The sequence below is a fragment of the Vigna unguiculata genome, chromosome 10, assembly GCF_037176805.1.
Source record: "Vigna unguiculata cultivar grain cowpea cultivar isolate G323 ecotype 2 chromosome 10, ASM3717680v1, whole genome shotgun sequence".
In the NCBI taxonomy this organism is placed as follows: Eukaryota; Viridiplantae; Streptophyta; class Magnoliopsida; order Fabales; family Fabaceae; genus Vigna; species Vigna unguiculata.
Window position 1 is genome coordinate 43,245,807 of NC_140801.1, and position 14,026 is coordinate 43,259,832.

Here is a 14,026-nt window from a genome sequence, read left to right on the forward strand (position 1 = left end):
GCTAGATTGAAACAATAAGGCTAGTGATTGCAGTTTCCGTTTCAAAAAGGATGGAAATCTTTCTAGCTAGGTGTGAAATCTACTTTTCTCAATGGAGCTTTGAAAGAATAGGTGTATGTAGAACAATCACCTGGTTGTATTCTTAAAGGCAAAGAATTGACTCTTAGAGCCTAGAATAAGAGAATTGACTCTTATTTGTTGCTACTTGGCTTCTAATTGGTTGGAATGGAGTGTGGCGGTTTTGTGCAAATGGGTAGCAATGACAACTTGTTGATAGTTTGTCTTTATGTTGATGATTTATTAGTCACTAGTTCAGATATTGAAAAGATTGATAGACTCAAGTTCACTACGATATTTTTCAGTATGGAGTTTGTGCATTATGATAATGGTATTTTTCTTCAAGGAAGATACATCATGTAAGTACCGAAGAAATTTAGGATGGTTGATTGTAATGTTGTAATCTCACAACTGAAGTGAGTTTGAAGGTTGTTAAAGATGAAAACTATAAGCATATTGATAATATGATTTATAAACAAATTGTGGGCTCTTTGAGGTTTGTTTGTGATAGGATATCATATATATGCTTTTTGGTTGGAGTTGGTAGCAAACACGGTTGATATGAGAGTGATTCATGTGGCTTTGGTAAAGAGAATTTTGAAATACTTAAAAGGAACTACAAAGTATAGATTTTTCTTCCCCAAAGATCGCAAAGATAAATTGGTTGGATTTTGTGATAGTGACTGATGAGAAGACAAAGAAAATATAAATTATAGCTTATTTTTTCAAGTTTCAAGGTGCACCAATCTCTTGATATTCTAAGGAATTTGGCTCTATCTAATTGTAAAGTGAGATATGTAGCATATATGTATCATCTGCTTATTGTGTTTGCCAAGGAATTTTGGAATTTCCAATCATTTCCTCTAGATAGAAAATGAGAAATTATACCATCGATAAAGATGAAAATTTATAGATCTTAAAAGTATTTGAGGCGTTTGTTTTGCTTCAAAATTGTGATAATGTATAGGTTATGTAAATTTGTATTTAAAGATTAACAATTAAAATGAAATGTATTTAATTTTATCTTACTTTCAGTTTCATATATTTAATTGACTATAAGTAATTTATCAAATACATGAAAAAAAAATTTATTTAAAAAATGAAATAAAATTGAAAATGTAATTAAATAGAACCAAAATAGGATTAAATGCAATAGAATTAAATAGATCATTTTATACAATAGTTTCACAATGCTAGTCAATGTTAAGGGTAATTTAAATACCCCTTCCTTCTTCAACCATCTTAAACTCCTTTCAGCAGTATCTCACATCAGAAATTCGTTGGATGCAGTGACTAAACCTAACAATGCTATCTTAATGCACTTGGGATCAAAACATTGACGCTGTCTGTGAGAATGAAAACGAGGTTCTGAAGATTAATCTCGTTGCTTTAGTCTTCCATTGGGGGATGAACTTTCATTCTCTTAGATATCGACTAGGGAACGTGTTCCACTATACCTAATCATCTCACATTGCTTATGAGTTGAAGCCAAGGGTAATTTAAACACTCCTTACTCCTTGAACTCTTCAAGGCGTCTTTTATGCTGTGTTTGTATTAGATGATGAATTTGAAGGAGTGAAAATGAGTAAATTTGAAAAGAAAAAAAGGTGAATGTAAGGTTGCTTAGATTAAGGGAAAGAAGAAGAGAAATGAGAAGAAAGTTTATAAAAGTGTGTGAAAGATTTGATTGATATATATTATTTAATATAATACTATTATTACTTAAAAAAATTAAAATCATTAATGTTTTTTTATTATTATTATATTACATGCACAATTTCCTTACATTTCTTTGTATGAGAAGAAGGAAAGTTAAAAAAAAAATTATTTTTTGCCTCATTTTTCCAATTTCAACTCCAAATCACTGCTCCCCTCTTTTTCGTTTGCTGAACCAAATAGGTACTTAAGGAGAAAACCATGACAAGAGTTTAGGCTACAAAGTTGACAATACTTGAGATGTAGTGATCGACTCTAAGATGTTATCTCAACGTACGTGAGGTAAGAAGATTTGTGTCAAATGTGGGAATGAAAATATGGTTTCAAAGATGAATCCTAGTTCCCTTGGCTCTCCATAGGGAGATGAATCCTCATTTCTCTTCTCGACTTGGGAGCTTGTTCCATTACATCTAATAGTCCGACATTGCTTAAGAGTCAAAACCAAAAATAATTTTGCCTTCAACTTGTCGTGACATGAGTTACATGCTCCAAAATGGATAATATATTGTGTGCACTGATTGATCCTAATAATGCTATCTTAATGGATTTAGAATCGGAACATATAACATATTAAATTTATTTTAAATTATTTAATATAATAATAAATAGTTCATTGATTTTGTATTAAAGCTGAGTTAAATAGTCTTTTTGGAACTCTCCTAATTATTATATTCGAATTTCATCAATTAGATAATGAATTTAAACATTCATAATCTAACCTTAAATAAATATAGTGTTATTATGTGAATAATAATAAAAAAACACAGAAGAAAATAGAAAATTCAAAAAAAAAAAAAACATAGAAACTCTTGTTGTAATACAATCAAAACAGGAATACAATTATGTAAATCAGAAGAAGAAAAAGGTATTTATCTTCAATGATTATTTCTTTGTAAACTTATTCATTGTTTTCTCCTAGTGTAATAATTTAACGTTTTATCCAAGTGTTATTTATAAAAATATTTTCATTTTCGATAAAGAAATTAACTTTTCTTGTGTACAATACTGTATTGGTTGTCAATTTTTTTCATCAAGTTAACAGAAATTTTTTTGAGGAGCACTATTTAATAACACGCATATTTTATTTCACATATAAATTTTAGTCAACATAAGAGTATTATTTGTGTGTCCTCAGGATTCCTCATCTATAAATACCATACGAGGAAGCTGAAACCTACAGAGTTCTATCAGTCAAAAGTAAGATTTCTTTCAACCATTCTCTTTCTGGTCATACACAGGTCACAATGTTCTCCTCACTTCTTATTCTGTGCCTAACTTTTCCTTTGTTTTTGCTCTTCTTCTTCAAATACTCAACAACCTCCAAAAACCCACCATTTCCACCTGGTCCTAGAGGTCTTCCCATAGTAGGAAATCTTCACCAACTGGAAAGTTCTTCTCTTCATATGCAGCTACGGCAATTCTCAAAGAAATATGGTCCTTTGTTTTCCCTTCAATTAGGTTTAAGACGAGTAATAGTTGTTTCCTCACCAAAACTAGCCAAAGTGGTAATGAAAGACCATGACCTTGAGTGTTGTGATCGACCTAACTTACTTGGCCAACAGAAACTGTCCTATGATGGCTTAGACATGGCATTTTCCCCATACAATAGCTATTGGAGAGAAATCAGAAAAATCTGTGTTATACATATCTTTAGCTCCAAAAGTGTCTCATGTTTTTCCTCAGTAAGAAATTTTGAGGTGAAGCAGATGATAAAAACAATATCTCGACATGCCTCAACTTCAGAAGTTACAAATCTGAATCAATTATTAACGTCTCTAAATAGTACCATTATATGTAGAACTGCTTTGGGGAGAAGGTATGAAGAGGAAGGAACCGAAAGGAGTATGTTTCACCGGTTGTTCAGTGAGTGTGAAGCCATGATTGGTGGTATCCTCTTTTTTTCAGATTATATTCCTTTCATGGGTTGGGTTGATACACTGAGAGGACTGCGTGCACGTCTTCAACGGAGTTTCAAGGAGATGGATAACTTCTACCAACAAGTCATTGACGAACACATGGCAGATTCTCATAAAAATACTCCACACGAAGATGACATCGTTGATGTCTTACTTCAACTCAAGAAACACTATTCGTTTTCCATCGATATCACTAATGATAACATCAAAGCTGTGCTCATGGTTTGAATTTCCATTCCTTTCAATTTCATTCCTTCCGTTTACTTTGTCTTCTTCAATTTGCACAGAAAAAAAACTTACATCATCCCTTTCATTTCTTTGTTGAGTATTAAACTAAGGAAATCCAAATACGCATTTCTTTCTTTAAAAAAAATATCAAAGCGTTGTTTTGAAGGAGAACTTGGTCACATTGTATCGTAAACTAATCCTAGTGCAACGAAGGTACATTTGTGAATTCACAAAGAAAAGAAATTAAGTCTTGTTTAACACAGAAAATGAAATATTGATGCGCAAATTTATTTTCATCCAATTATTAAGTACTGATTTTTTTCATCTGCAGAACATTCTCATTGGAGCAACAGATACAACTGCAGCCACAGTTGTGTGGGCTATGACTTTACTGTTAAAGCATCCAAGAATCATGAAGAAAGTTCAAGAAGAAGTAAGAAGTTTAAGTGGTGAGAAAGCCTTTTTAGATGAAGATGATGTTCAAAAGTTTCCCTATTTAAAAGCAGTGATAAAAGAGACGCTAAGATTTCACCCACCAGCACCATTACTTATTCCTAGAGAAACAAGGAAAAAAGTCATGATAGATGGTTATGAAATTCCAGCGAAGACAATAATATATGTGAATGCTTGGGCTATTCATAGAGATCCTGAGGCTTGGGAAGATGCAGAAGAGTTTATACCAGAGAGGTTTTTAAACAGCACTGTAGATCTTCGAGGACAAGATTTTTGTTTCATACCATTCGGTGCTGGTCGTAGAATGTGCCCAGGTTTGCATATGGGTTTGGCTTCATTGGATGTTATTCTTAGTAATCTTCTTTATTCTTTTGACTGGGAATTGCCGGAAGGAATGAAGAGCGAAGACATTGATACAGAAACGTTACCAGGACTTACACAGCATAAGAAGAATCCTCTGTGTGTTATGGCCAAGTGCCAAATGTGAATCCAAAAGTTGTAATCAGTGAATTATAGAAAATATTAAAATAAAAGATTAGTAATAAAAGAAGTAATAAAATAAAAGACAATCCAACGATATAAATATCAGCTTATGTTTCTTGGAACACACATCATTGAGAAACACATATTTATTCAAGGTTGTAAAAGTATATCATTTAGACCAGTTTTCTTTTATATGACAGTTCCTTGAAACGGACAAATAAATTAAATGTCGTGACTGTGACCAAACTATATGCACCTACAAAGTATCCCATGTCTATTGTATAATAAAACCAAAGATGTTCATACAATATCTTTCAATGAAGTAACGCAGATTTAATGTTGATTCTATTTACCATTATTAATATCCAATGTCCCAGAGTATTTTTTTTTTCTATTTACAATTATTAATATTTTGTTTGGAGTTAGAATGCAAATCTAGAAAACCAATTAGAATATGTTAAATTAATTATTAGGATAAATATTATTTCATTTTTTTAAATATGAATTGTATCTCTTTTATTTACAAATGAGGTAAGATTTACAATTAAATTTGTGTTTATATTGTTTTTGGGAATTTATAATGAGGGATGATTATTTTATCAAAATAATAGTGATAATATCTCTACTAGTTTTTTTTCCTTGCATCTTGATTTTATTCAAAATTCACTTACTCTTAGGTCAGACATTCACTTACTCTCGCCTAGGGAAAAGGAGCTTGCCTGAGCGAGAGAACCTTCTTGCCTGAGCGAGGCCTTTCAACTTGAGCGAGAAGTAGGCGAGAATGTGCCCAAGTCCTATTTTCTTCTTTGTTCTTGGATGTTTACCCCATGTTTTGTTGAATTACTATTTTAAAGCATGAAATGAATGATTTTGCATGTATGGGATGGTCTATGGGTTGAAATTGATGAGATTGGCATGATCTTGGCATGTAACATGAATGAGATGATTGTTTATAAATGTTAACATGGAATTGGTATGTATAATGACTTTTTTTGGTTGGAGAAACATGATTCTGGTGTGATCATGACGTAATTCCATGTTGGTTGCATGGTGGTGCCTCATTGGTCAGGACGTAATTCTGTGAATCTCTAGGTGAAATTTCATGGTGGTGCCTCATTAGTCAGGACGTAATTCTGTAACCCTTGCTAGTGGGAGCTCATGGTGGTGCCTCATACTTAGGACCTAATTCCACGAAGTTCGTGGTGGTGCCTTATTATATAATTTCGTAAGGATTCAAGTAATGATTGCATCCTGACACTTTAAAGAGTCAGTTAGTCTCACGTACAACGTACTAATTCAAGTGGTGAGACTAGCAGGAGGCCTCAGATATTTAAAGGCTAACCTTGTGAGTGGTAGGGTGAAACCCATTGGCAATTGGTTCTATAGAGCAGTAGATTCCACCACAAGTGCAAGCATCCGATGAATCCGACTAATTATATGTCTCCGGATAAGTCGTGTCTTGAGTCTTAGTGTATTGTTTGCGAGTCATCACATGATTGGTTGATGTAAGTATCTTTGACAATGAAGATGTATGCAATTGTACGATAAAACATTTTTTTACTCTAGCTTACCCTTTTTGCTTGTTTGTAGGTTCTGTGTGTGGTTTTCTCTTTTTACAATGATCATCAATTTATTGATAGGAGCAGATATGAGAACTCCTCGTGGTCGTCAGGGTGATGGAGACTCCGCTGCTTAGTTTGGGGTTGAATTCTGTTGTCCAAGTTTCTTTTAGGGTTGTAGCCCATGTATTTGTCTGCCTCTTGGGCAATTATTTTGAATATTGTCAATCCTTGTACCCTGTTTTGCATTGGCATCGTGGTGTGCCTCAGTATTTCAATTTTAGAACCTTGGATATTTGTAAGGAGTGACGTTATATTACATGACTTTGCTTCTTATATTATTTTGTGTGACATTTCATTTAATTAAGGTTATTATTTAAATGGGGATGTTACAACGTTACTCAATTTCCCAGACACCATCAGTCTGACTAAACAAAGTAAAGAAAGAATTTTTTTTAGTTTATTTTAAAGTTTATTTTGGCCATAGAGTGAGGCTCCAATAGAAAAGTGCATTGCCCCTTACATAGGTCCAATTGTACTGTACACTTAACCACTACCAAAAAAATGTATTTTAACGACTACTGAATTCGGTCACTAAATAACATAAATCAGTCGCTAATACCATTTGCGACTGAATTAGCGACCAAGTTTATGGGAAACCTTGGTGGCAAAAACAATAGCGACCGATTTTCATTTAGTCGTTAAATAGATACGGAAATATCGATCACTATTTGGTCCCTAAAATTTGGTCACTTCCTAAGCATAAGAGACCAATTTAGCAACCATAAGTGATACTAAATTCGGTTGCTAGTTTGATCGCAAAAGGTAGGTAGTTAGCGACCAACTATTTCGGCCGCTAAAGTATGATTATTATATTTATATACACTCTTTTTGTTGCTAAATTGGTGGCAAAGTTATGAGACAAACAACGACCAATTAAATCGGTCGTTAAAGTATGATTGTTTTAGTGATATACAATTTCTTTGGGTCGCTGAAATGATGACAAATTTTTTTGTGAACATGGACTAATATTGGTTGGTCGCTAAATTGGTGGCAAAGTTCGGAGACTAACAGCAACCCATAAAATTAGTCATTGATTAGCAAAAAAATGAATTTTTACATAATATAGTAAAGTGTAGTAAATATATAACATGATCCAAAAGAACAAAAAAAAAAATAGTTTGAAAGTGTGCAACATTGAAACACACTAAATAACTAAACATGAAACTAATGATCGCCTGGTCTACTATCACTGATATGGCCTACTCTATCATCTCCAATAGTAGGAGGATCACTAGGACTTGACACAACATTCTTCAAATGAATATGTTGCAAAATAAGTTTCCTTTGTTCATCTTGTTGGCGCATACGTTCATTTTGTTCATGCATATGTTCACTCTGTTCGACATGATTTTTCAGCAAGTGTTCAACCTTTTCTTCAAGTGTCTTCTCCTTGGCATTCTTTGCCATAAGTTCAGCATTCAACTTTTGAATAGTCTCACGCATTTCTTGTATTTGATGTACTACTGGAGCTTGGCTAGTAGAAGAGTGAGCACCTGCAGAACTATAAAACTTTTTGCTTAATGTACCAAGTCCATACGCATTCCCTTTCTTACTTTCACCTCCAACAACACTAAAGTATATTTCATTGTCATCTATAGAGGGAACATGAGAGTTTTGTGAAGATGAGCCTTCATGCATGTGTTGTTGTTGGACTTCTTCTCGGCATTGCTTATATTTTTCTTGAAAATAATAACATAAACAATTCCTAAGAAGGAAACACACAACACACACTAAATTGTAACATTAAATGTTAAACATACTACAAGGTCATGAGTCTTGTCATTGACCCATTCTCTAGTCTTTAGTTTCTTTGTTCTTTCTACAATCTCCCAAGCAGTTGGTTCTCGTTCAAGTTGCCTAGTCTACATATCTTTAAACACAAGTAAAAGTTTAGCATCTTAAGCCTAATATATTATATTTCAATTAACTATACAAAAATATAATAAGTACCTTTTTCTCAAAATGAGTTGTAGTAGATATGGAACTACCACAGTAGACTGTGACTCCTTTTTGAACAGCCCGATTTGCCTTGGTTGTGATACTCTTGTCTTGGAGTTTTGTAGAACTCCAATGAAGATCCAAGGCTGCTCGAACACTTGGTGGAATCCAAGTCCCCTTATCCTGACCATTCTTAACTTTGTTCATTGCATTTTTTAAAATACGTGAGCCTTTCATTTCAAAAAACAGATCTTATGGCTTGCTCTTGTTCTGGATTCCACCTATATTCTTTTTGCATGAAAAATTAGTTAGCAAACACATATAATTGAATAATAAAAATAACATTTCAAATGTAATCATAATTCAACTCGCCTTAAATTCTCCAAACCATCTATCTCTAAGCTCGATTCGAACCTTCTTCTAACTAGGATTTGGTTCATCAAATTTTTGTTTGAAGATCCGTGAGATTATAGTAGTTGGGGCATTTGCTGGAGTAAATCTGTGTTCAAACATATTGTCAAAATGATATATGTAAATATTGACACATTGAAGAAATTCCACAATGAAATTAAAATATACTTACTCTCCTTTTTCTGCATGAAGCCAAGGCCTATGATCAATGACATTGCCAGATTCATACTCGGGTACAAGTGAATCATGTATTGACAAAGGTTGATTTAGTGTGGTATCTATAGAAAAGCTAGTAGGAATGAACTCTTCTATTAAATGTTCAACATGTTATTCCTCAACTATAGGAAGTGATGGTCCTTCACAGATAGGACATCTAGATTCCATGGTGGTTGGATGAACAAATGAAATGAGAGAGTTGGTGTTAGGTGAAGCCCTATCATCAACACGGACACCTCGTCCACCACGATTGGGTGGTCTACGACCACCACTTCTACCCCTTTGAGTCATCTGCAAGTGGAACTTATTACATATACAACATGTAAGAAATTAAACAAAGTCGAACAATGAATTGTTAGTAAACAAAATAAGTTAATTATAATGAAAAGACTCAAACCTGGTTGTGTTTTCTACACCCAAACGTGTTAGATATTTTGCCTCTCATTCACTACAATTATTAGAAATCATAAACATATTAATGTAAAAGATAAGTAACACAAGATATGCAATTAATTGTAATGCATGAATTACCGAAGAGGTATCTGTTTCATCAAAATCACTATCCATGACACCCTCACTTGAAATATATTCATCCTCATATTCTTCATCCATGTTTGTTTGATTTAGTAATTGCATATCTATTTCTTCTCCCTCGCCGTCAACATGAGCAAGAGAATCATAAATGAAGTCTGGATTTACATGTAGCACTACTTGGAGTTGTATTAGCTCATCATCTTGGTATGGAGTCTCATGCTCAACCTGACTTGCTATATTATCAGAGATTCTACTACGAGCTTTTGTCTTGATTACACCTAACCAACCTTGGTGCCCCTTTGGATATGATGTGTAATAAACTTGCTCTGCATGTTGTGCAAATATGAATGGATCATATGCTTTATTATATCTCCTTGATTGGTTCACTTGAATGATTCCATACTTATTATCTACTTTGGTTCCTACATTAAGAGTATTATCAAACCCTTCACATTCAAAAAGAACCAAATTCATGATTGGCATGCCAGTATACTCCAATTGAATGATATTAGACAATAATCCATAGAAATCTGACTCTAATTGACCATTGGTTCTTCGTACATAAACTTCATAGTTAGAAGAGTTCATGCCTTCAATCCAAAGAATAATGTGGAATTTGTATCCATTTATGACATAGATGGGCCATGATTCAACTTTTGTCTTAGGACCCCATGCCAAATTAACCAATAAGGGATCGTGAATATTATTTTCTGGATTTAGAACCTAAATAAAATATTATACATTATTCTCTAAAGGAGAAAATTAAGATGTGAATAACATGTAACTTAAAAACCTACATATTATTTAAACCATAGTGTAAAATGCGATGATATGTCTTGGTCAATTTCAGCATCAGAAGCAATTGGCCTAAGCTCTCTTAAATATTCAATATAAATACTGCAAAGAAGAAATGAAGTACTCAACCGATATAAATCAATATAACTAACTTTAACATAAAAGGACTGAAGATCATCCATCTTACTCAAAGTATGGTTGAACCTCTTCACAGTTTTGAAGAACATACAATTGGGCAGCATCAAAGTCTCTTTGGTTCAGAAAATATGTTATCGATTTTTCAATTGCTCTTCAAGATGAAAGTAAAGCCCATCATTAGCCATATACGTATTATTCACAAAGGAGTTCTCATGAATAATGCATAAGATATCCAAGAAAAAGAAATACCGAGATCAACTACGTGGACCCACTTTAAAAGCGTCCAAAAACTAATTAATGCTTTAACATGACAGCTAATTTAATACATTCTTGTAGTTTATTAAATTCGAAATTGTCAATACCTATTGTATGAAAAAAAAATCAAAGACAAACTAGCTCGTAACTAATATTATTTTACATGTCAATATTTAGTGACACAATTAAATATTAAATTTTATTTTTTAACTAGAAACAATAAACATTTAGCAACCATTAAATTTTTGGATCTTAATATAACATTTAACCATAAACCCTAACCCTAAGTCTTAAAACCCTAACCCTTAAATTCCAAACTCTAGACACATACATCTAATGCAATTTTAAAAATATTGAATATAGCGACCAAAACAATTAGGTCGCTAAATGATGTGGTCAACATTTAGTGACCACTGCATATCGGTCACAAATTGCTATGTTAAAAACATTATATTCAGAGACCAAATAATTTTCAGTCGCTAATTACCATGTAATAAATATTTAGCGACCACCAAGTTTTCGGTTGCTAACTATAAAATTATACAAATTTAGTGACCACCATACTTTCGGTCACTGACTCATGCATTAAAAATATTTTAGTTAACGACCAAATACTTTTCAGTCGCTAAAACGTATTTAGCGACTACAATGATATCGGTCGCTAATGGAAAAATTATGCGGTCGCTAATGTGGTTGCTAAAAAGTCTACGTTCATTTATAAAAATATAGCCATCGATTTAGTGACTAAATTATAGCAACTATATGTTAAGGTCGCTATTTCAGTCATTGATTAAATTTATGTACAATAATATTTTGTCACTATATTGGTCGCAGATAACAACCTATATTTTTCGATCGCTAATTTTGGTAGTAAAACATTAATTTCTAGTAGTGAACGTTTAATTGACAAGTGGATTTCTTTATTTTTAATATGCTTTTTCACTGTTCATAAATTGTTTGTATGAATAAAAATATTTTGTGATTTGAGATGAACATTGCGTCTTGTTGCTTCCAAAGTCAAGATTCTTTTGGGAGAAAGAATCAGGGTCTATTGTTTTATGTCCATTCATGAAAAAAATAAATAAATCTATAAGACAAATCAACAATATAAATATCAGCTTATGTTTTGGAACACACATTTGTCCAAGGTGGTAGCAGTTTACCAGAAACGCATATTTATCCAAGGTTGTAGAGTAGAAGTATATCATTTAGGGCAATTTTCTTTTATATTGACAGTTCCTTGAACGGACAAATAAATTAAATGTCGTGACTGGGACCATGCACCTACAAAGTATCCTATTGTATAATAAAACCAAAGCTGTCCATATAAAATCTTTCAATTAGGCAAAGTAACGAAGATTTAATGTTGATTATTTTACACCACTAGTATTTTATACAGCGTCCAAAAATATCCTATGTCTAGAGTACTTTTTCTTTCTATTTACAATTATTAATATTTTTTTTGGAGTTGGGATTCAAATCTAGAACCAATTAGAATATGTTAAATTAATTATTAGGATAAATTATCTCATTTTTATTTAAATATGAAGATTGTATCTCTTTTATTTACAAATGAGGTAAGATTTACAATTACATTTGTTTTTATATTATTTTATAATTCGTAATGAGGGATGAATATTTTGTCAAAATAATAGTGATAATATCTCTACTAGTTTTCTTTTCTTGCATCTTGACTTTAGAAAAAATTCATTAACTCTCGTGACAATCATTCTTAGCATTATCAAGGCTTGATTTTATCATCTTTTTTATCCTAGATTCTTTGCTTATGTCTTTTTTTCTATTGTTAATTAATTCTAATTCGCATCTTGTAAATTCACAATTTCTTTAGTTTCAATTCTCTTGGAATTTATCTTTTGATATTCTGACCAAGGGTTCAATTGATAAGATAATCGTGTGTATTGTTTGTTGCGTTATCCCTCTATTTACATGGTATTTCACATGTATTCTCTGTTATGGTACTATTCACATCACTCTGTACATTACTATTCATGTCATTGTTCAAGTAATTATTTATGATGAGGAAAATGATACATTAATAGAGTCTTTTTTAATAAACTTTGTCAAATTACTAAATAAAGTAAAAAAGTATTATTTTTATTACTTTATTTTCATTAAAAATTAAAAATTAATCTACTTTAATTCTATTTATAGAAAATTTATCAAGTTTATCGACAATTTTTTTTGTCAAAAACTCATTTTTCTTACGGTAATGTTGATGTCATTGTTTACCGTAGTATCCACGTTATTGTTCCTTTTTTTATTGTTGCTCTCATTTTGTCTTGAGTTTATGATACTTCAATTGCATAATAAAAATTCTAACAAGTAAATATATGTTTGTGTCTCCGATCGATGTGCAATTCTAAAATCAAATTTTAATTATATAAATAAGAGAAAAAGAAGAAATTTAAAAAAAGAAAGAAAAATAAAAAGAAAGAAAGAAGTTAAAACGAGAGAATAAAAGAGAAAGAAGAAGAAAATAAGACTTGTCCAATGTACACCACTTGTTTGTTAAAATTTCTAAGTTTCAAGTGTTTTCTTTAATTTTTTTTTTCCTACACATTTTGTGACAGCCTTGCTTGTTTATTGGTGATAGAATTGTTCTTTATCACTTTTTTTTGTTGATGTTAAAATTGTTTTGTCATTGTGACCCTTGAAAGTGATTCTTGATAATCGCTTGATTCTTGTATGAACCTTAAGTTAGAGAAGAAGTGATAAAAAGTAGTGTAATCTTTTAAATAAAAAAAATGTTATTGTGTGAACATGATAAGAGTGTAATGTGTAAGAAAGTGTTATGCAAACTAAACTTATTAATTTTTATAATCTATTCACTTGAGCATGGAAGAAAGTGTTATGCAAACTAAACTTATTATTTTAGTATGCTTGATCATGTTGGGTGATAATATAATCTTAGGATTATATGAATTATCACGAAACATGAATTGGTTGTGTGATTGCTTTGGAATTAGATGGTTGTGGGTTCAAACCTTGGTAGGCATGAATTAAACTTTTTCTTTACTAAACTTAGTTTTGGCATGAATGTGAAAAGGTAAGGGAAACCCTAGCTGGCCAAGGAGTAGGAACACTCAATTGTCCAAATTTTGGCGTTCAGAACACAATTTTCTGGGTTTTTTCCATACACAAGCAGTCGAATTTTGGTATTTCGGTGATGATGTGAGGTTTGGATTTGGTTTTTTTGATGCGTGTATGATTGATGTGATGTGTAGAGATTTCGTTCTTTGGGGT

The 14,026-nt window shown here is 32.1% G+C and overlaps 1 protein-coding gene and 2 pseudogenes across 1 annotated transcript; 1 reads left to right on the plus strand and 2 right to left on the minus strand.

The window, feature by feature from the left end:
- The first annotated feature begins 2,928 nt into the window (after positions 1 to 2,928).
- LOC114165949 (cytochrome P450 83B1-like) lies at positions 2,929 to 5,196 on the plus strand. The gene is made up of 2 exons (XM_085668100.1): positions 2,929 to 3,911; positions 4,249 to 5,196. Exons 1-2 carry the CDS (start codon positions 3,018 to 3,020, stop codon positions 4,855 to 4,857), a joined length of 1,503 nt encoding a protein of 500 aa, XP_085524226.1. The 5' UTR covers positions 2,929 to 3,017; the 3' UTR covers positions 4,858 to 5,196.
- Positions 5,197 to 7,639: 2,443 nt separating this feature from the next.
- Positions 7,640 to 9,331, minus strand: LOC146883264 (uncharacterized; annotated as a pseudogene).
- Positions 9,332 to 9,481: 150 nt separating this feature from the next.
- On the minus strand, positions 9,482 to 11,970 carry LOC146883265 (uncharacterized; annotated as a pseudogene).
- Between the last annotated feature and the right edge of the window lie 2,056 nt (positions 11,971 to 14,026).

Excerpts from the sequence above, each read along its gene's own strand:
- LOC114165949 (XM_085668100.1), top strand. The coding sequence starts at position 3,018 with ATGTTCTCCTCACTTCTTATTCTGTGCCTAACTTTTCCTTTGTTTTTG. Across the intron at positions 3,912-4,248 it reads ACATCAAAGCTGTGCTCATG|AACATTCTCATTGGAGCAAC; the intron begins GTTTGAATTTCC and ends TTTCATCTGCAG.